This window comes from Trachemys scripta, chromosome 3, assembly GCF_013100865.1.
Source record: "Trachemys scripta elegans isolate TJP31775 chromosome 3, CAS_Tse_1.0, whole genome shotgun sequence".
NCBI lineage: Eukaryota > Metazoa > Chordata > Testudines > Emydidae > Trachemys > Trachemys scripta.
The window spans coordinates 45993325-46015497 of NC_048300.1; the positions used below are offsets into that span (position 1 = coordinate 45993325).

Below are 22173 nucleotides of genomic sequence, written 5' to 3' on the forward strand. Positions count from 1 at the left end.
TTGCATGTGTCCAGTCAGGCCTGTTCCCATGCTATTTCACCCTATTTTGTATTGGCTGGTGAAAAGGGTGCCTCAAAGCTAAATGTGCCTTAAAGACAGTTAATAAAAAATCCTCTCTGGGGATATCCCCTCACCTCCACATGAGAACTTGGAAGTTGAGGCACCAACAGCTCGAGGGAAGGCTGGCCACTGTCATGTTACTGCACTCCACTACTTTGAGCTACTGTGCTGGCATTTATCTGGACATCAAGATAATCAATTTGTGGCTGCAGCACTCAGAGTCATAGATTACCAGGACATCATGACCTAAGGCCTGGCTAGGCTACGGAAAAAGGCCCCATCCTACTTAACTGTCCTCTCAAGGCCAAGAGCATAAACAAACAAACTAATTAAAACCCCACCATCTGTGCCACAGCATAGATCCGACACAACACCAAGTGTGGACAGCCTTTGATGGTAATGAGATAGTCAAAGCCATCTCTGCAAGGTAGCACCCTGGTACTCATTGCATTTACAAAGTATCATTGCTAGGATTTTGCCTCTAGGAAGGCAAACCTTTTGGTCAAAATTCTCCCACCATACCCTAGACTTTTTGTTTCTTTTGGGATATCCCTTAGTTGAGTTTTTGTAGCAATAATATTTCATTTTTAATTATTGCCTTATTTATTTGGGGAGCCTTCAGTTCTCTCTCAGTCAGCAACATGGAGCTCATGATTGCCAAGAGAGGAGCTGGCTCCTGCTATCACTGCTTTTAGCCATCAAAAACCTTCAAAAGCTTGTGGAGTTCCACCATAGTCATCCTAGGAGGCTGGGACCCAGATGTTAGAAATCTGCCAGAATGAGCTCTTCAGATCTTTGCCTGAATAGACCTATTAAGTCTAAACTTGTGCCATTAACTAACAACATTGATATCGCTGTCTGAATTTAATTTTCTCTGGATGTTTTCCTTTTCTTCTCTAACCCCTCCCCTATTCTACCGAGTTCAGAATATACATTATTGCTAATTTTGAGAGAAGCTATGTCAAACATATACATGAAGCTACAAATCTTTACATCAGTCTATATCGCAGTATTATTGTTGTTTGTTATACTTCTTTGTTCTGAAGTTCTGCTATGAAGGTGGAATATCCTTTGTATGATTCCCATGGCATACTTTAGTTATTCTACTCTATTTTAATACTAATATATAGTATTTTTAAAACACATTCTTTATTGAAATGAATATACAATGAATATCAGAGATTCTTGCTGGATGTAAGAAGACTTCAATTTTGCAAATATAGATCATTCTACATTCTGAACGACATAGGCGTAAGGAGCCACCCTCATGGATCTGACTATAGAATTGGGGACATAATGAAAACAACAGTTTATTTTATGCCATTCTAGCTATATACAATTTTTAAAGTCTCTATTATTACTCAAAAACTAATAAATATGTTATTAATCATTTCCAAGTAGAGAGACATAATCCAGAATGTGCACTTAATGTCACACACAACAATATATGTATACACTTATCTGGTTTAAGATATTCAGTAGAACACAGCACATGAAATATACATTTATGATACTAAACCATATACATGTTCTATTGTGTATCATTTCTTATATAATCAGAATATTGTTTGGTCTCTAACTCAAGATACAAGATAAGAATTTGGTTTATTCTGAGAGACTATTTGAAAAAAAATAAAATAAAAGGCAAGATTGAACAGTGATCTAAATTGAAACCATGATCTTTTAAAAGATCTGTATATATAATTATATATGGATCTGTATATAACAATATTTGGTTATAACTTAAGATCATAAACTGTGAACATCATCATTTTCATTTAGTTTATCTTTCACTTTTCTCAATAAATGGTATTTTATAAAATTTTTAAAATCTGTTTAGTATATAGGCTTTACAAACACTTTATTCATACTGAATTATGAATGTTATGGCTAAACTAAATTCCATGCATATATGGGCAAATCCCTAAACTGCTAGCCTTGTCTTCTCAGCCATCCAATCCCCTGAGAAAGCCAATTTTCTTTCATGTCTGAACAAAAGAAAAATGTACTATTAAAATGCAATTCAGAAGTGATAAAAAAACTGTAAGTGGAGCAGCCGGCTCTCAGCACCTTCTGTGTATACTCTGGGACACTGGGGCCACATTAATTTTTTGTGCGTGTGATGTCCATCCCATGTGCAAATTAGCATTACAAGTACCATAATCTGTCTTATATGAGAGCTACCTGTCCCATGAGTGTACACATACTTCTGTAGCTTTGTATTATTCAAAGCTCTGTTACCTCTGTGTTTTTGTTTTGTTAATTTTATATAACATTTGTTGGGATGCTGGATGGAATAAATTGATGTTACTAGTGAGATACTCAAACTTTATTTTTCTGAAGGGGAGAGTGGATGGAAGGTTCATTGATAAAATTTACAGTTGCTAAAATATTGATTTCCCCCAATAAATGATTTTTAAAAACACATTTAGCAATCCATAGACAGAAGTAATAGTTTTATTGCCATGTGATGGGCTGACCAGTATGGAGAGCAGAGCTTTGCCACGTCCTAAATGAGAGAAGCCTGGTTCCAGTCCAGAGCCTGAGGCAGCCTGTTACCTGGATGAGCCATTTGGAGGATAGGATGACTAGGCATCAGTAAAAAGGAACAAAACACAGGGAGACAAGTCTGGAGCAGTAGGGTGGGATCCTGCTGATGAATCCACAGATGACCTTGATTTTTAGCTTCACTGTTTTCCCTTTTTTGTTTTGGACTCTAAAGCCCGAGAAAGGGCAAGAAGGCTAAGGCACCATGATACCGGACTTTTAAGGAGTGACACCTAACCATCTGAGACCCGCAGCAGGCTAAACAGTACCTCTTTGTGCCCTGGCAAGGGCACCACTGAGACAACCTGTTTACAGATTTGATATTGAATGCAGGCACACTCTAGCCCCTGTGGAAGGGAGCTGGTCAGGACTTAAAAAACAAAAACCAAACAACCACCACCACCCAAACCCCAGAAAAAAATTCCTCTTCTGTAGTATGGATGTGGAATAACTACTGGATGGCAGAGCAGAATGCTCAATGCCAACAGCAGCAATAGCAACTCCTCCAGCAGGTGACCATCAAGCAGCAGCAGCTGATCTGGAATGTAGCTGCCCAGCAGCAATAAAAGCGAATGCAGCAGATTGTGACCATACTGTGGCCACCCACAATGGCTGGGCCTATTGGCACAGATCTGACAGGAGCCCTGGTCCAGAAAACTACCAAAGATGGGACCTGAAGATGATACAGAGGCCTTTCTCAAAACACTTGGGCAGGTGGTACTTGACCAGACAGTGCAAGCAGCCTAATATGGGTTAGACTCAGTGACATCACAAGATTATGTACAAGTCAAAGCAACCATTTTGTCATATTGGATATCTTGCAGGAAATGTTCCTTCATTGATTTTGGGAGAAGCGATATCCTCCAGATGCCTGTTCCCGCATGGTGGCACAGAAACTGCAAGACTGGTGTTGGCAGTGACTCATATTTCAGACAGAGACAGGGATTCAAGTAGCAGAAATCATTTTGCTTGAACAAATAATGCTGATTTTCCCACCAGGGGAAAAGACTGAGTTCTATGTCACTGGCCCATGACAATGGCTGACACCATCCAGCTATTGGATAAATAGAATTGTGCTGACTACTGAAGATTAAGTCCCTCCGAACTTCTGTCCCAAACTGATGCTTTGGTAGAATGTTTCAATGGGACACTAAAAGACATGTTAAAAAAAATTGTTGCCACAGACACCCAACACTGGAACCAGTTGCCTCCCTTCTGCCCTCCCATTTGTTGTGGGGGAGGTGCTGCAGTCATCTACAGGCTTCTCCCTGTTTGAACTGTTGAATGGGAGACAATCGCAGGGGGATTCTGGACTTAATACAAGAAATATAGGACGAACAGACCACTGGGGCTGACAGTGTGGTACAATACATCCTCACCCTTCACAATAGGCTAGCAACTATAGGTATGTTCAACAGGGAGAATCCCCTATTCCCAGAGTGCCCAAGAAACAACCTATAATAAAGGGACCCTCCTCCAAATGTTCAGACCCAGAGACCAGGTACTCTCATTGTTCCCTAGCTTGAAGTCAAAACTGTTGGCCCACTGGCAGACCCCTTACATGATTATCTGCCAGGTAGGGACAATGAATTACAAAATAAGGCAACTGGACGAAAGACAAACCAAATAAACCAACCATACCAATTTCCTAAAGCCATGGAAGGCCTATTTATAGCTCCGTTTTCTCTGGAATCAGAGTTAGGGTTGCAGACAGCCAATATCTCAGGACTCAGGATGGTCTGTACTATGGGCAACCTCATACCAGAGCAGAGGGTCCAAGCCCAACAGTTGATCACTGCCTACCCAACGGCATTTTCTGCCCCATCTGGACAAACCCATCTCACATGGTGTCCTGGCTCAGTTTGGATGTGGCGGGAAGTAAGGGAAAAGCTGCAGCCACTTTCCCAGAAGATGAATGAACCCATGAAGCAAAAATTACAATCTATGCTGGACCTTGAGAGAAACTTAGGAATCCCTAAGGCCCTTTTTTTCAGTTATTTATTTTATTTTTAATTTCCCGGAAATATATTGGGATTTATTAAAAGTTTAAAAACAGGAGAAAATTGGTATAAACGGAAAATGAAGGTCAGTGTGTGTGGAGGGGTGCCTGGTACTCACAGGAGCCAAGGAGGACTGGTGCCCAGTACTCACAGAGGCCAAGGGGGGGCACTCACCATGTGGCAGTTGAGGAAGCCTTCCGCCCTCTATTGGGCTTACTCACCTCCTCCCCATGCAGAGGAAGCAAACGGGCATGCTGAAGGACCAGGGTCATGAGGGGAACAAAAAGCTGCATCTGTAAGTGCTTATCTCCCTACCAGACAGAGCCTCCCTGGATCCCAGCACTTCAGCACAGCCCCATCCTCTTCCCACTGCAGGCTTTGTCCAGCTGCAGTGGGGGAGCAAGATGGGCAAGGAGCCAGGTCCCGGCAGCTAAGACCACTCTTGTGCTGAAGGGCTGGGGTGGAGAGGGGACTCTGTCCAGCAAGGGAGCCAGTTCTCACAGAGTGCAGCCTTCTGCTCCCTATGGGCCTGTCGCTGCAGCAGTGGGCAGTTTCAGCTGTTAGGATCCAGCTCCCTGCCCATTTCACTCCTGCACTACACAGAGTGAACAGACGGGGATCACGCTGTAGGGATGGAGTCAGGAGGGGAGTGAAATGCTTCAACCTGTGAGCACTGGCTCCATTGCCAGGCAGAGCCCCCTGCTTCCCCTGGCTCCATTCACTTCCTCTGTGAAAAATGGCCAAAATCCAGGTTAAAATTGGGTAAACCCCAAATTGGCTTTTTCAAGGGAAAATCAGTAAGTACCAGTAAAGAGGGACTTTAGGAATCCTGTAGTGACTGGAGAAGTCCAATAGCATTGGTCCCTAAGCCAGACGAGACCACCTGATTTTGCTCTGATGTTAGAAGAGTCAATGCCATATCAAAAGTTGATGCATAATCCATGCCGTGTGTTCATGAGCTGCTAGACCAGCTGGGCCAAATATTACCACCCTGGATCTTACCAAAAGATACTGGCAAATTCCTGCCAAAGTCTTGAAGAAAAATGGGCTTTGCCATCCTTTTGGCTTTATCAGTTCTGGACTATGCCATTTGGCTTACAAAAGGCTCCAGCAACTTTTCAATGGTTACTGGATCAAGTTCTCCAGCCCCACAGTAGTTGTGTCACCACCTACCTCAGTGATGTTGTGATCAATAGCTGGCACTGGGAGGATCACCTGACACAGATAGCTGCTGTATTCCAGTGCCAGACTAATGGCAAACCCTGCCAAATGTGGCATACACAAAGATGAGACAACCTACCTGAGGTATACCTTGGTGAAGGGTCAGGTACAGCCTCTGGTGGACAAGGTCCAGGCCTTAAGGACCTGCCCTACTATAACTTCAAAGAAGCAGGTGCACTGGTTTCTGGGAATGGCAGGATACTATAGCTGGTTTGTACTGGGATTCTTATCCATTGTGGCCTCCCTCACCAATCTGCTCAAAGACAGTAGCTCAAAAAAGATGTATTGGCTTTCTCACAGGATGGAAGGCTGTGAGAAATCCTTTCAGATCCTAAATGCTCACCTCTGCAGAGAGTTCACCTCATACAGCCCAGATTTCAACAAGGAATTTCTTCTACAGACTGATTCCTCCGAAGTCGGGTTGGGAGCAGTCTTGTCCCAGACAATCAACAGCAGGACGTAGAATCATAGAACTGAAAGGGATCTTAAGAGGTCATCTAGTCCAGTCCCCTGCATTCATGGCAGAATTAATTATCTAGACCATTCCTGACAGGTGTTTGTCTAACCTGCTCTTAAAAGTCTCCAATGATGGAGATTCCACAACTTCCCTAGGCAATTTATTCCAGTGCTTAACTGCCCTGACAGTTAGGAAGTTTTTCCTAATGTCCAACCTAAACCTCATTGCTCCAATTTAAGCCCATTGCTTCTTGTCCAATCCTCAGAGGTTAAGAAAAACAATTTTTCTTCCTCCTCCTTGTAACAACCTTTTACATACTTGAAAACATGTCCCCTCTCAGTCTTCTCTTTTCCCGACTAAACAAATCCAATTTTTTCAATCTTCCCTCATAGGTCATGTTTTCTAGACCTTTAATCATTTTTGTTGCTCTTCTCTGGACTCTCTCCAATTTGTCAACATCCTTCCTGAAATGTGGCACCCAGAACTGGACACAATACTCCAGTTGAGGCTAAAGCAAAGAAGAGTGGAAGAATTACTTCTCATGTCTTGCCTACAACACTCCCTGCTAATTCATATCCTATCCTCTACCTAAGCCAAAAACTGTTCCCAAGAGAAAAAGCCTACTCACCATGATAGTAAAGAAAAAGTGGGCTTAGTTGTGAAAATGGGCCATGGAGGCACTCACATATTACCTCCTAGCAATAAGTTCATCTATTCACAGAAAGACACCAGCCCCTGACTGATGAGGTGGTACCTGTCTCTCCAGCCCTTCTCATTTCAGATCCAGCAGAGGGCTAGGACTGCTGATTGAAATGCAGACTTTTTGTTTCAGGATGGAGGGGAGCTGGTGAGGGAGGGGAGCTGGCAGGGGAGGCAAAGGTGTGTGAGGGGGCAGACAGGCCCCACCCTGGCAACGAGAAGTCTAAGGAGAGCCTGTGGACCCAGCTGACCCCATCTCACTACACCTTTAGCCAATGTCAGGAGTGAAGGGGGGAGTGAAAAGGAGACCTAGTCCAGTTCAGGACTGACCAGTAAGGAGAACAGGGCTCTGCTACTTCCTTGATGAGGTAAGCCTCATTCCAGCCCAGCGCCTGAGGCAGCTTATTTTATGGACGAATCATTTAGTGGATGGAATGAATAGGCCCAGGAAGGCTGATAAAAGGAGCCAGCTGCACAGAGACAAGCCTGGACCAATACGGTGGAGTCCTGCTGACAAATCCATGGACAATCCTAATTTATAAGTTCACTGTTTTCCTTTTTTTTGTTTTGGACTTTAACACCCCAGAAGATGTAGGACTCAGGTGTACAAAAGCCAGAAGATTAAGGCAGCCCAGCACTGGATCTGTGAGGGGCAACACCCAACTGTTGGGGATCCACAGTGGGGTGAGTTGTGCCCTGTTGGGTCACAAGGAGGTGCTGCTGAGACAAGTTGGTCACATCCCACATTTATCAAACTCCTTGTTTTAACAGTCCAAATCTCATGGGGACTATGGCCTTCACATAAACTCCCAACTTTCTTTTCAAATTTTTAAAATTAGCTACACTATCCTCATGACAGCTCAGGCAAAATAATGTTCTAAACGTCTGAAACACATGCTTTTAATTCTAGCAATCTAATCAATTAACTACCCTAACACAGAATAAAGAATACCTGCTGCTTTTCAGAACACCAGCAATGGCATATCTCACAGGATTTTAATCTATATTAAAATGTGATAAATCTGAACCAGATCATCTGCTCCTATGATGAAATGTATGGCAGGGGACTTAGGAATAGGAAATCTTTGTGAGGCTCCCTTACCGCATGCCTCTGCACAACAGACTGTGGGACCTGTCTAGAAAACCTGCAAATGCCCGTGGGAGGTTAGGGCCATCTATATTAAAGCCCTCTCCCTCCATGTCAGACTTGTGCCCCTTGTAGCCCCAGGCACTGGCAGCATGGCTCCCCTATCAGGGAGATCCCCTCAATATTATTAATGGTGGCAGAATTATGCCCTTAACTATTACTGTTCAATACAATTAAGCAATCTTGTGATTAAGATGCACCATTGGTGATTTTATCAAAAGCAACAGACATTTTTTTAATCTATGGTCTACAAATACATTATAATTAATGTGACTATTAAGTGTAGCATGTTACTACTCAGAGTGAGTAAGAGTAGCTGAACTGGGCCCTCAGGGTTTGGAATGTAATTTCTAAAATAAGCTACAGTTTAAATACAGTGGTTGGTAAACATCCAGGCAATCACCTGGTTATGCAAATGAACCAAAGTTGCATCTTCACCTAAAAGTTTCCATTCCATCATATCATAACTGGATGATTCTCTAATGTGGCACCTCTTCTTTCAAAAAATGAAGAGCCTGGGAGAGAAAATGCATTAGTTCTATTGCAACACTGAGAGGAGGAGATGAACAAGTTAGTGGAAAGTTTGTTGGGTATATGTTCTGCTCATATCTCACAGCATTTATTCCTCTGATTTAAAATACTACCTACTGCAACCATAGTAAAGTAGTAATAAATATACAGATGTTTTTATCTTTCAGATTTTTGCCATTTTCTTCATGTCATAAAAACCAGGAGTATGACCCATTAATTCATACATCAAGTAAATATGGCCAAATGACTTATGGAATTAAACATTTCCGAGAAGAACATCATGAGAAATGGGTAGCAAACAAGGTGAGTCACTGTAATATTCAGCAAAGTGATAGATTTCTAGATTGTTATTTTATTAAAATCAGAAAGCATTGGGCCTGGTCCAAAATTCATTGAATTCAATGGGAACATTTCCAATAACTCTGATGGGCACTGATTCAGGACTTCAAGTAGTATAATGGATTTAATCTTTAAAGGCCAGATTCTACAAGATACTGAGCTTTTTCAACTCTCTTTGAAGTCAATTGAGGATAAGGGCACTCAGCACCTCCCAGCCGGTGCTTCGCACTTTATGGAATATTGGGGGGAATATACCACATTACTTGCAGTATGTGCAAAAGATATCCTGTTTTATGTACTGCTTTTTCTGATCTGGTAGAAGAATAAATATGAAACACATAGTGAATACTACTGAAAATCTCAACAAAAAATTGAAATATTAACAAATGCTTTTCTTCTTCCATTTTCTGCTCAGTTTTTAAAATGAGCAAAGAGCTATAGTTTCCATAGATATTTTCATCATTCTCTAATTTGTCAAAAACCATCTCAAGTCTTTCTAATTCCTGACACAATAGGATGTGATGTTTCTCAAAACTTTTAACAGTATAATATAAGTTCAATAGAAGGAATTCAATACAGGATAGGATGTCAAAAGTTTAAAAGCTTCAGTCATGTAGAGCATCAGTCACAAAGCATGAAATGGAAAAAAGACAATTGAACAATTGCTTCTTGGCGGTTTTGTAAGTTCTTGTCAGTTTTGGGAAGCAAAGGATTCTGAATTTATGTAACCTCCCAGTGGACTTAGGTTAAAGTGGATGAAAGAAAACTAAGTTATCACACACCAATTTCTGCTAAACCAGGGCCTGATTCTGTCAATGGGACTTCTTTGTACCTGAGTTTAGAAGAATCGGTCTTCTGGACATTTACACAGTTTAGAGGGTCAGTGAGGATGCAATTAAAATGAATTAGAAAATGTTCTCTTTTTAAATGTTTTAACAGTATACATATCATGTTCATATCAGCTCTTTAAATAGCGTCAGTGGTAACAGTATTAAAACATGTTTAATCACAGTTTTCAAGCATGTTTTCCCTGTAAGTGTACATCCAAGCCTACAAAATCTGTCTCCTATGTAAATATGTTGCTAAGTGTAAAGAACCCAGAATTTTTTTATTGCTTTTCTCCTCTACTCCAGCAAAGCTTCTCTAAAGAAAGAATCATATTCCTCTTTTGTCTACAGCTACAGTGATAGTACTGTAGCTAGCTAGCCTTCAGTCCGTTAAGGATATGCTTGCTCTCTGTCCCCTGCCATCGCTCCAGTTTAAAAACAGTAATCCCTACAAACATTTCAACTTGGTACTGAACATAAGGGAGAGAGTAAAAAGGAAAAACGAATTCTTGATTTTTTAAATAAGGTTCCTCACATCGATATTAGTCTTTGTGTTTTCCACCAGATGTCTGATTTGGAAATTAAGATCATTAATAAGCGAAAAGCAGTTCTTTTCCCAACTTCTACACTTTTACAGTCAGCAGATTAAGACTTTGGTATTTTAACATAATTATTTTTATTAAACTGCATTGCAGTTAAATGCACATAGGCCAATAATTGAACCTTCTTTTACAAAAAAAAAAAAAAGGTCTGGATTTAGTTAAAACAAAATGAGATATAAGTAGCATTGTTGACGCCAGCAGGCATAGTGTAAGTAGGTTATAGAAAAGCTTTTCCAAACATTTTTTGCTGATATTTCTCAAGTCAGACCAGCAACAATTCTGCTTTTCCAATCCTGGGCATTTCTTGATAATATACATCATATAAGCTAGAAACTTAGCTGAGACCACCAAACTCATTTTTACTTGTGATCTTAGACAGTTTTCAACCTAAATCTCTAGAGGTGAACAGCTATATCCATTAACCCAATATGACATCTAGCCTTCCAACTACTGATTCTAAATCAATATGAAGCTTCAATTAGGAGGCACTTACAAAAACAGAGAGCTAATAGGAAAGAAGAGCAGCTTCTTGACCTACCTGCTGCTTTTACTGGTCATTATCATCAGGAAAGAGTCTAAAAACTCCATTCCTCACCACTTTTTTAGGGAAAGAGGCCCTTTCAAAAAAGGCCCAAGATCAGATTTTCATAATCACTACCTTTAAAAGAGGAACTCTTTCTTTTTAATCACCACTTTAAGTGATCTACACATTTATTTCTTGGATATATATTATGTTGTGCATAACTATACTGTACACAAGATGATCATATATGCAGGAAATGCTGTGGAAGACACTTAACAAAATGGAAAACACCTTCATGCTGTTGAAAGCCTAAGGATCTTTCATCTCAGAATCTATTACTCCTTCTTAGCACTTAATTGATTTTCCTACTTGAAATGTATCAAACTTTGTATATAAACACAATTTATATGACAATCTAAATAAAAGGATGATAGCCCTGCTAGGATGTGCATTCAGCCTATCACTGCAGCAGTGCACTGGAGAGGGAAAAATACTATTTTTCTTGAAATGTGATCACCAATGACAGGGCAAGCCTACAAATTGTTGTATCAAGTCCTCCCAAGAAATCACCTTGATGGTGAATGGCCTCTTCAAGTATTAACGGAAAATATGTTGAGCCTGTTCCAAATTATCTGTCAAAAAGCTAGCTTCCTTGTGTTTTATGGGTGCATCATATTTAATTATAAATTGCTCAGACTTATACACAGGTTTGTGTATACTGTTACTTTAAAAAAAATCACAAAAAGATTAGAATCTGACTATATAACTACTTGATATCCTATTGAAGAAAGAATAAACAATTAGGGTGAATATTGGTTCACTATATTTCCTCTTGAATAAACAAGATGGGGGTATAGCACATCCTTTCTCAGAACATCATAGCAGCTGATAGTGACTGTGAGAACTTAATAGTTTTATTTCTACTTAGTAATGATCTCCAAACTGTTATCATACTCTATGATCATTTCAAAGACATCACCAAGTTAAGGGAAAAAATAGTGTTGTGTTTACATTTTTCGCTGAAAGCATACAAATAGGTAAAGAGAAATATTGCAACTGTTATGATAACTACTTGATTTTGGTTTCCACATTTGTAAAAACTGATAAATAATTTATGACTTCTTTTTTAACAGCACACTTCTAAAGCCTTATAATTTTTTGTTTTCAGTTATTTTTTATTTTTATTTATTTGCAAATGCTTTGAAATATCTTAGTCAGTATTTATATTAAGTATGCAGTTTTAGTATTAAGAACCTGCCAGTCACCATGAGTTTAATCTATAATGATAGGTCTCATGTAGTTGGACAGTCTGGGAATCAATATACCAACTATAATTTTTTGGTGGTCAAAACACTCACATGTTCATATTTACTGAAGCAGAAATGCTATCCTACAGCTTTTAATCCGAATTGGAGTTAGTTTGCATATGCATTTTAGACAACTTACTTTAATGGCATCATTTAATGTTTTCCTTGTTCGGGAAATTCAGGAAGTGACATTTTAAGACGTTCCTTGTTGATAGAATCTTTCCTCATATGCCTTATTATAGGTGAATTACAACATGGCTGCAGCACTGTTTCATTATTTGCACATGCATTTTGGCCCTAAATACAATTTTATTATCTACAAAGCATAAAATATCCAAGTACTCCAAAGAATTAATTTAGAGAACCTAAGCATATTGCACAGAACATAAAGTTGACCTTTACCGTCTACAGCTTTTGGAATCGAGTGGGATGTGGAACACATCATAGACTTAATGTGGCACAACGCTGTCTGCAGAAACTTGGGTGGGACTGTGACTGCCTGCCCATTGCACCCGATGATTGAATCTGCTGTCACCAGCATCCTGATAATAATGAACATTCGGCTTAACGACCGTGATTATGATTATCATAATTGATGTGCAAGTGCAGTGTGTGAGGATCATTACAGCTGAACTGTACAGCAGAGAAACATGCCTTAGTTATAGATAATTTTACTTTTATGCATTGATTGGGATAAAATATGCCTTTCAAGTTCAACAGGCCAGCTTAATATAATTTTAGGAAGGTTTCTACATATATGAATTGATGATTATGAGCTTGCTGCAAAACAGCCACTCTAGCTGTTTGTTTTGAATGGTTTCATTCCATTAATAACAGCAAATAATTAAATAATTAGATATTTTCAAGGGGAAATATCTTATGAGTACAGCCTGCATTAATCAAATATCAAATTAAAAGTGTTTCTGATTGCTCTGGCATTGCCTATGTATGCTAGGAAAAAACAGGATATGTAATTCACCACCAGTACAGCTCCACTGACAGTTGCAGCACTGGAAGCTGTATTGTGGACAGGACACAGGCATTTTTATCACTGTGTTGTGTAACCTGCAGAGCATGTGGTAAATATTCCTGCCATTGTATACACTACAGCTTCCATCATTTTTGCCACTGGTGCAGAGCTACAGATCCAGATTTTGCCAGGGTAGATACAGTCATTAACAATTCATCAGAGACAAGATCCTTTTTTTTATTTTCCATGATAATGATTGCATTCACTTGAGCTTGTAAAGAAATGCACAAGTATGTGAACAAAAGCATATACTAACTAAATATATACATACACACACATATATACATACATATATATACATATACATACCCAAATAAAAGTGTATTTGTACTGCCGATGTGAGTTTGTATAATGTGTGTACATGTGTATGTATATGGTAGTGTATGTAATGATACTTGTTTACACCAGGACTACATTTGGTTTTTAAAAGCAAATTCTTTGCCCAAACATCCTGGCCTTTTTACTAGGCACAGCACCACTCTGTAGAACAAACTCTTGAGCATGGATTGGATTGCCACAGAAAAGCTTGCAGCAGGGGACTCAGGAAGAAAATCACTCTGAGCATTCCCGTTGCAGAGTTCCTCATGCATTGATCCAGTGAACTGGGATTTGGTCTCTTTAACAACAAACTGCTGGGCATGCAACCCTATGGATTCACAAAACACCAGGACAATTTGCATGAAGGCTCTGTGAACTGCTTTGGCTCCAACAGGCTACCGCAATGGCTAACTGGAGATTCATTACTACAACTGGGGCAGAGGTCCCAACAGAAAATATAATACAGCCTATAAATCTCTGTGGGGTTGGAAGTGTGCAAGCCTCTGACCTGCCCACATCTACCTCCAACCTCCTCCTCCCTCCCCATGTATACCTAGTACCTGCAGACCACTGTCTGTGGAGTATTGCTGGGGTGGGGGGAATAGTGTCCTTTAGTGTTTTTTCCGTGAGGAAAAATGTTTGTTTTTAAAAGTCAGTTTTATCAGGCCTGGGACCAAAACTACAAATGTATTAATCATAATTGTAGGGTTATTGCATGGTCTCACTAACAGGACAGAGTTAAGATTGTTTGGGTGCCATAACTGTGCATTTCCAAACCTTATGATGTGTGAATTCCTTTGAAATTTAACCTTAACACCACATATTCTGGATTTGTAATGCCTGTATTTTGGAATAATTACAAAATACATTTAATATTTTTTACCCATAACCTTATTCTCAACCGTAACTCCCTTTTAACATTGTTTCTGGGAATCTCCTAGTTGTTTTTTGTTTTAGATATAAAAAAAATCATACAAAGATTACCCAATAAATAGAAAGTGAATGTCACCATGTGACATCTCTAATGAGTTAAAAATTTGTGGAATGATTACATCAGTTTAATTTTTAAAAAAACTTTTAAGGCCATATTCACTGGTATGCTCTGGATGCTGTGCAGCACTTTGAGTTACAAACACACAAGAAGGGGAGTTCGTAAAATTTTTGTGGGTCAGATTCTTGGTGCCCAGTTCAGCTGCTTTGTATTTCACAACCAGTGTAAGGCAGCTGAAAAGCTGGCCTAATAGGGTAGTTGGAAATTACCATAGTGTAGGGGAATTACCAGGTGGTGTAGTCAGCATAGCTTAGGGTGACCAGATGTCCCGATTTTATAGGGACAGTCCCGATTTTTGCGTCTTTTTCTTATATAGGCTCCTATTACCTCCCACCCCCGTCCCGATTTTTCACATTAGCATAGCGGACTCCATGGCTACATAGAGGACATGTCAGAATTGGAAAGGGTTGTTGCCAAATCATGCTGCTCTTCCAAGGCTAGAAGGGACCCTGGTGATCTTCTAGTCTGACCTCCTCTATAACGCAGGCCACAGAACTTCCCCAAAATAATTCCTAGAGCACGTCTTTTAGAAAAACATCCAATCTTGATTACAGTCTATCAGTTCCTACATGGGGAACAAATATTTAATCGAGCAAAGAAAGGTATAACACAATCCCCAATGGCTGGAAGTGGAAGCTAGACAAATTCAGACTGATTACCCACTGCGACCCCCAGATCTTTTTCAGAGTCACTTCTTCCCAGGATAGAGTTCCCCATCCTATAAGTATGGCCTACATTCTTTGTTCCTAGATGTACACATTTACATGTAGACATATTAAAATGAATATTTTCTTGCATTCAGTTTAAGAAGTGATCTAAATAGCTTTGAATCAGTGTTCTTTCCTCTTCATTATTTCCCACTCCCTCAATTTTCATGTCATCTGCAATGTTAAATGTTAAAAATATTAAAAAATGTTAAGTGATGTTGAGCCAAGAACAGATCCCTGTGGGACCATTATTACTTGTGTAATTTAGAGCATCCCTTCAGCTGTTCCAAATTATGCATTGGACTTAATTAGTCCTTAGCTGGCCCGAAGATCTTACAGCCCCCTTTCTTCCTCTTGCCCTGACCACAGCTCAGTCAAAACCAAGGATCTGGCCCTGTGATTGTAAAGTCTGTGATATTTATGAAAAGCCATCTTTCACAGTCACTGTAGACCACATTTTTGTCTGCTATGTGTTATCCTTCAAAATAAGTATTGTGAGTCAGACCCTCTGATGCACCCTAGTTTACAGTCACTTTTAAGTTTCTCCTTGCCTAAGTAGCTCCTGTGATACCCACACCCCTAGCCGTTAGCACAGGAGGAGCACCAACTATCTATGCACCAGCAATCCCCAGCCCTTGGGACCCTGGACAGCTAGCATAAAATAAAGCAGCCCTTTGGATGGTTTGATTTATGCCAGGGACCAGCCTAGTATGCAAATAGTCCCAGGATCAGGGAAACATAAAACTGCCTTGAATTTACTTTTGCATTCCTCTCCTGACCTGTGTCATGTGCATCTCGGCCACAGCCTTAGAGCTGGACCTAAGGTTTAAAGCCACTATCAATGGTTTAAGTATCTTAAAGAGAAGTGCAATGTAAAATCTTGTCGATCTTATTGGGTTAACACACAAAACAGTCTGTCAATTTGATTTACATATTACTTAGTACACAACTTTCCGTTATAGTATTTCCTTTTAGTAAATACTGTAATATGCTTTTATGTACCATATATTTAAGAGGCAGAAAAATGTCACAGCAATCCTCACGAAAGATACACTGAATGTTAGCAATAGGTAACAATGGTAATTTACTTTCTCTCATTACCATATGTTGCATCACTCAGTCGGAGGTGAAAACAATTGCCATAATTGGTTTACATATTTGACAGTTTGCATAAACAGAGATTTCCCAGATTTCTGGTTGGAAGACTACATCATGTTTACTGAAATATGCTTTCTCTTGAAGACCACTTTGTCACTGATTTCATTAAGTCAAATGGTACTAGAGTTCCCATGGGAAAATGTTCTTGAGTTATAGATTTTTCTTTCTGAGAAGATCCTAGAGGTCATCCTACTGGGGCTGCCTTTGAAAATGCTGCTCTTAGTAAATTCTGTAATGTAAATGATGGACTGATAACCAGATTATTAACCATAGTCTGGCTGTCAAGTTATTTTTGTAGGTGCATAAGGAAGGTTAAAACTATGAGGCAAATTAAAATCCACAGAACGATATTATTTAACCAAGTGTAGAAAAGACAGTGTGAACAACTGAAAGGTTAAAAAGAAAGCCTGGAACAATTTTCTGTTGAAGGTTACTGTTGACTCTAAGAAAATAATAATTTTGAAAGAATAATACAAAGTAGTGACTGGGAAGATTCAAGTCATTTAGTAAAGTTATTTGCATGAGAAAAGATACTGTCACCACTTTTCTAATCAAATCCACTCTAGTGGTTATTTGCAAAGGGTTTGTCAGCAACTAGTAGAACATTTTATAAAACCTGATTTTCAGTTCTGTAATTTCTCAGCGGGAAAATGCAGTCCCTTGATGATGATCCAGGGCTTTGAAGAATAAATTGATTCTAAAGAGAAAATTAGATGGTACTTATTATACTGTCTAACTAGCAATCCAGTGTCATTTGTCTGTTGGATGATAAATGTCTTGCTTTGCCTACCTTCTTCATTTAATAATGCAACTTGCATGTTAGTGGCATAGAAAGAAAATCATGTATTTTTATAAGAGCAAACTTTGTCCATCATTTCTTATAGTACAGCTTGAGGGGCAACGATGTTTTCACTTCCTAAATAATTCTTCGTGTGCAAATTACTTAGATGTTATAAACCTCTTGTTTAAACAGAATTACCTTGGAAATAATGTATACCCTGTAATCCCTCCAGCACTCCAGAAAAGTAAATGCTTCCAGGTTTTTAATGGAAGGTTATCAACTGAACTGGGAGTTGTACTGGTTGATGAAGTTCCACCTTAAAATAATATTAAATAAACCATAAACAAACAAGCAAATAAATAAATACAATTAGAACTGGGCATTCACTAGCTTAATGATTCTCAATCTGTTGGAACAACAGTTCTTACCTGACAAGGGGAATATGTGAATCTGTATGGAATTTTCTATGCCATTTTGCACTAATTAATCAGTATTCTTGAAAATTTAGAGCTCATTCCTGTAGCTGCCCCATGTGTGATGCTCCCACTGAAATCAATTTAAGTCACATTTTCACTGAAGTCAACCTAGCTCTATTTTGAAGTTTGTGGGAGTTCTGCATACACAGTGGCTGCAGATTCAGGCCTAGATTGCCTTAGAGGACATTCATCTGTCATTATGTTCTGAAGCAAATAGAATTGAAATGAAAGAAGTCAAAAAGCTCTTTTGAGGAAATACATGGTATATATAGTTGTCATTAATGTAGCTCAATGAAATGCATTCAAGATACAGGGTCAGATCCCCAGATGGTGTAAATCACAGTTTAGCTCCATTGACTTCAATGGAGATGCACCACTTTACATGAGATAAAGAGCTCTCCCTCATAATTCAATACAATATCATAGGCAAAAAGCCTGACACCTGTTTTCAGGAAGGAATTTTCCAGGAGAAAGTTGTTACCCAGTTTCCAGAGGGATGAGAAATATTATTTCATTATGGATTTACTGTACCCTATCTTCAACTTCAAAATTGACTGTGGGCTTAAAAACTCAGGGCCTGATTCGCCAGCACACTCTCTGGCTATGTTGTGCAGTCTTGAGAGTCCTCACTCACATCCTGACCTGATGGCAAAGTATAATAGTAAATATTGTCCTGAGAGAGAACCTACTATATGATGCTGCTGCACTGTGCTTGAATATTTTTGCGATTTATACTCTTATTAGTAACAATATTTATTCTTTATAGATTAGAAGAACATACACCAAATATAAGCTCATCCTCCCCTTACCTCAAAGTACCTAGTTGCATGAATATGGGTTTGCAGGCCCAGTTACAATCTATAAATAGTACCAGTTCTTCAGGGCAGGTTTGTTGTTATGGTTTTACTGGGCACTAAGAGCCTGATTCTGTTCTCATTTACACTTCAGTAATTTAAGAGTACACCTCTACCCCGATATAACGCGACCCGATATAACACAAATTCGGATAGAACGCAGTAAAGCAGCGCTCCGGGGGGGGGGAGGCGGGGCTGCGCACTCCGATGGATCAAAGCAAGTTCAATATAACACAGTTTCACCTATAACGCGGTAAGATTTTTTGGCTCCTGAGGACAGCGTTATATCAGGGTAGAGGTGTAACTCCGTAGATATCAATAAAGTTAAACTGGTGTTAATAAGAAGAAACTTAGACCTATTACGTCAAAATAGGTTTTCAAATTAACTCTAGACTATGTTGTTGTATTTTGCAAACGGATGGATAAACTAAATATTCAGAACAGTATTATTATGTTCATCATTGTAGTAATGGGAAAGAGAACATTGTCCTAAGAGTAGTAACTTCAAGAGAAGTGAGATAGGTTTTAGAGCAGATTTACTGAGATTTTCCTGAGTAGGAAGAGTCTACACACAATATATGTGACATGGTCAGGCACTGAACAATACAGCTACTTTTGTTCACTTCAGTTGGATTAATAAGCAGCTATATCAGTTCTGGAGACAACACTTTTGGAGGTAGCTGCTTGTTATCTCTCATGGTACTAGTTTGCTATAAATTGGAAATACCTTCCTCCATCTGAAATAGGGATGATGAGTCTGACTCTGATCTCATTTAAATGCAGAACTACTCTGGGTTTATACTGGAATATATTTCAAAGCTTCTGCATTAGCGAAAAGAGTTTGCTTCTGTATACCCTTCACCAACTCAGGTTCTATGAAATCCACCTTGATAGATATAAGACCACTTACCTCAGAGTTTCTGTTTGCATGAGTCTGCAAAAAGGCATCGCCACTGTCTTGTGTGTTAGGTAGTCATTGTGACCACCAGTGTAAATGAGCGAGGAAGTCTTGTACTAAACCCACTTTACATAGGTTTAAATGACTACAAAAGACGCAAGGCAGCGAAGAATCAGAACAGTAAAGTGGAAGTAAGTAGAAAAGAGACTGATTTTACTTAGAACAATTAGGCAGCTTGGAAAAGGGGTTATGATACTTTTAGCAGCATTGTTTTCTACAATCAGTCAGTTTGGGCAGGGGTCTACATTTTGGCCATTAGGAAGGAAACAAATAATAAAATTCCTGGCAGAAGGCGTTGAGGCGTGTTAAGATCTCTGAGATGTAGTTATATGAAAGAATGATAGCTAAGTGTTAAATGCCACTGTATACCAACCACTGTATGTCCTGCTGTTTTGTTAGTAACACTACGTAGGTGTGAGAGACTCAGACCTAAAAAAAATAAAGAACAAGTCAATCAAACAATAAAAAGCTCTGCATATTAAAACAGACTTTGTACCCTCATGTGAAGCTGCTTGATTGAGCAGTGCAGTGTCAACCATGTCTTTCTTCTAATGCTAAAAGTAATGCACATAGACAGAGTGACAATCAGAGTACAGCCTCCCATCAGCTGTAATTAATCTTTTAGTTAACAAAGACTAGAAAAGCCTCTCATCAGCCTCTTCTGAAGTCTGAGGGACCCTGTTTTTTGATGTTTGCATTCTGAGTAAAATTGTCCCCACCAGTTCTAACAAATTGAAACACCAGGCTAATTATGGCGGCTAATGAAGTGTGTGGAATGGTCACAGCTTGTCGTGAAACTGTTCCTTCAGCTCAGATTAGAGTTTCATCAATCACTTTTTTAAACTGATCCAGAATTGCTTCTGCCCAGTGCTTGGCATTTTTAATGCTGTTTCTGTAATTGGTTTTTTCCCCAAAGCTTAGGCTGTTTTTTGAAATATTACATTCTCAGGACAGGACTTACAAACTCTAGTTTATAAAAAAACATTTCATTATTGCCTCTATCAGCTGATCAAGTGGTAGAAAGCTAATAAAAGGAGCACAAATATAAAATTTGATATATTGCTTTTAATCCAGTTAAAGGTAGCAATAAAGCATATACATGTATATGTATATGAATCATTATTACTGTGGACTGACTGTATACTGCAATCACATGAGACATGGTTTGTGGGCTAGATGGTTCAAATCCCACCAAAGGACTTAAATGAAATGAATGTGTTGGTCTTAGCTTATTTCCTAGTGGATTACAGTCTTCCATATATCATTCAACATAGTTTGGCATGATTTGTAGTTTTTGCAGATGTCCAGGCCTTTGGCAGCAGGAAGACCAAAATGTCTTAGTATTTAAAGAATTTGAACACTCTAGTCAAAACTGATGTCTTCAGAGACATATGGGAAGCTTTACAATATAACTCATACAGCAATGAACAAAATAACATAACAATTTTTAAACATTCCCAGTTCCTGTTCATTTATAAATTTTGATTTACTACATTGGCATTTTACTATACAATATTTCTTTGGGAGTTCTGCGTAGATGTTAAAAAATACATAGGACTAAATTCTGTCCTCCAACATGCACATTGGAGGATATAATTTAGTCTGTGCATTATCCACCTTAAAAATGAAATAAACATTTGTGCGCTTGATGCTATAGTTACTTGTGTTTGTATAAGAGGTTGTGGAGACTACTGCACACATGCACATCAAAATCACATCAGAAGGGAAAAGAATTTTAGTTTTATTAAAAGCTATTATTATTTATATTAAAAATCAGAAATTAAATTTGTGCTAACACATCTAGTATATTGCATTTTTCTGAACACTATAACATTTGACTACAAGTATCAAGTGTTCTTCTTCAAGTAGTGTCTCTGTGGGTGCTCCACTTCAGGATACATCTGCACTCTGCCTTTGATCAGAGATTTTTGGTAGCAGTGTTCATTCGGCCCGTGCATGCGCCCCACACATCCTCATGCCCCATGCCAAGGCTATATGGGTTTCACAGGCAAACCACCCCCGTTCCTTCTCATCCGCATTTGGCCTGAGACAGAATCTACTGTGTGCCATTTCTCGAATATTCAGCTTTTTTCTCAGTTACCTATATTTACTTACCTTATAGTTTTATAGTTGTGGGAACAACTGTTCCCTTTGTTTTTCTTTTCTTTCTTAAAAAAGTTATTCATATAGGTATATAGTTAGGAGATTTCCCCTTCTAAGGGTTAAATTTTCATTAGTTTTTCCTTGGGAATGGTAGACTCCCCAGCACTCAAGAGGTGCTTCTCCTGTCATCAGGCTATTCCAATAAGTGACAGATTCTCCCAGTGCCTTTACTATCTGAGTGATACTTGTATCTCCAGTGAGTGCAAGATCTCACTTCCTTCAAGGGTGGATCCCCCCAAAATAGAGACATTAAGTTTAAACTCCTAATGATGGAGCAAGTTTTATGTCCAGCTTAGGATCCAGGAGCAGAGGACACTCTGTACAAAGATCTCCTAGTACAGCAAGTCACCAGAGACCAGAAGCGAGGTAGGCGGCACCACAGCACCAAGTACATCTATGGTACCAAAGTCTTCATCT

General features: G+C 39.2%; 1 protein-coding gene across 2 annotated transcripts in view; it reads left to right on the forward strand.

Annotated features, from left to right (window-relative positions):
- The window catches only part of SPATA17 (spermatogenesis associated 17), a 173667-nt gene that overhangs the window by 124113 nt on the left and 27381 nt on the right, over window positions 1-22173 (forward strand). For both annotated transcript variants that reach the window (XM_034764602.1, XM_034764601.1), the window contains exon 9: window positions 8830-8965. In XM_034764602.1, coding sequence (XP_034620493.1) covers window positions 8830-8965 — 136 coding nt within the window. The remainder of the gene's footprint in view (window positions 1-8829; window positions 8966-22173) is intronic.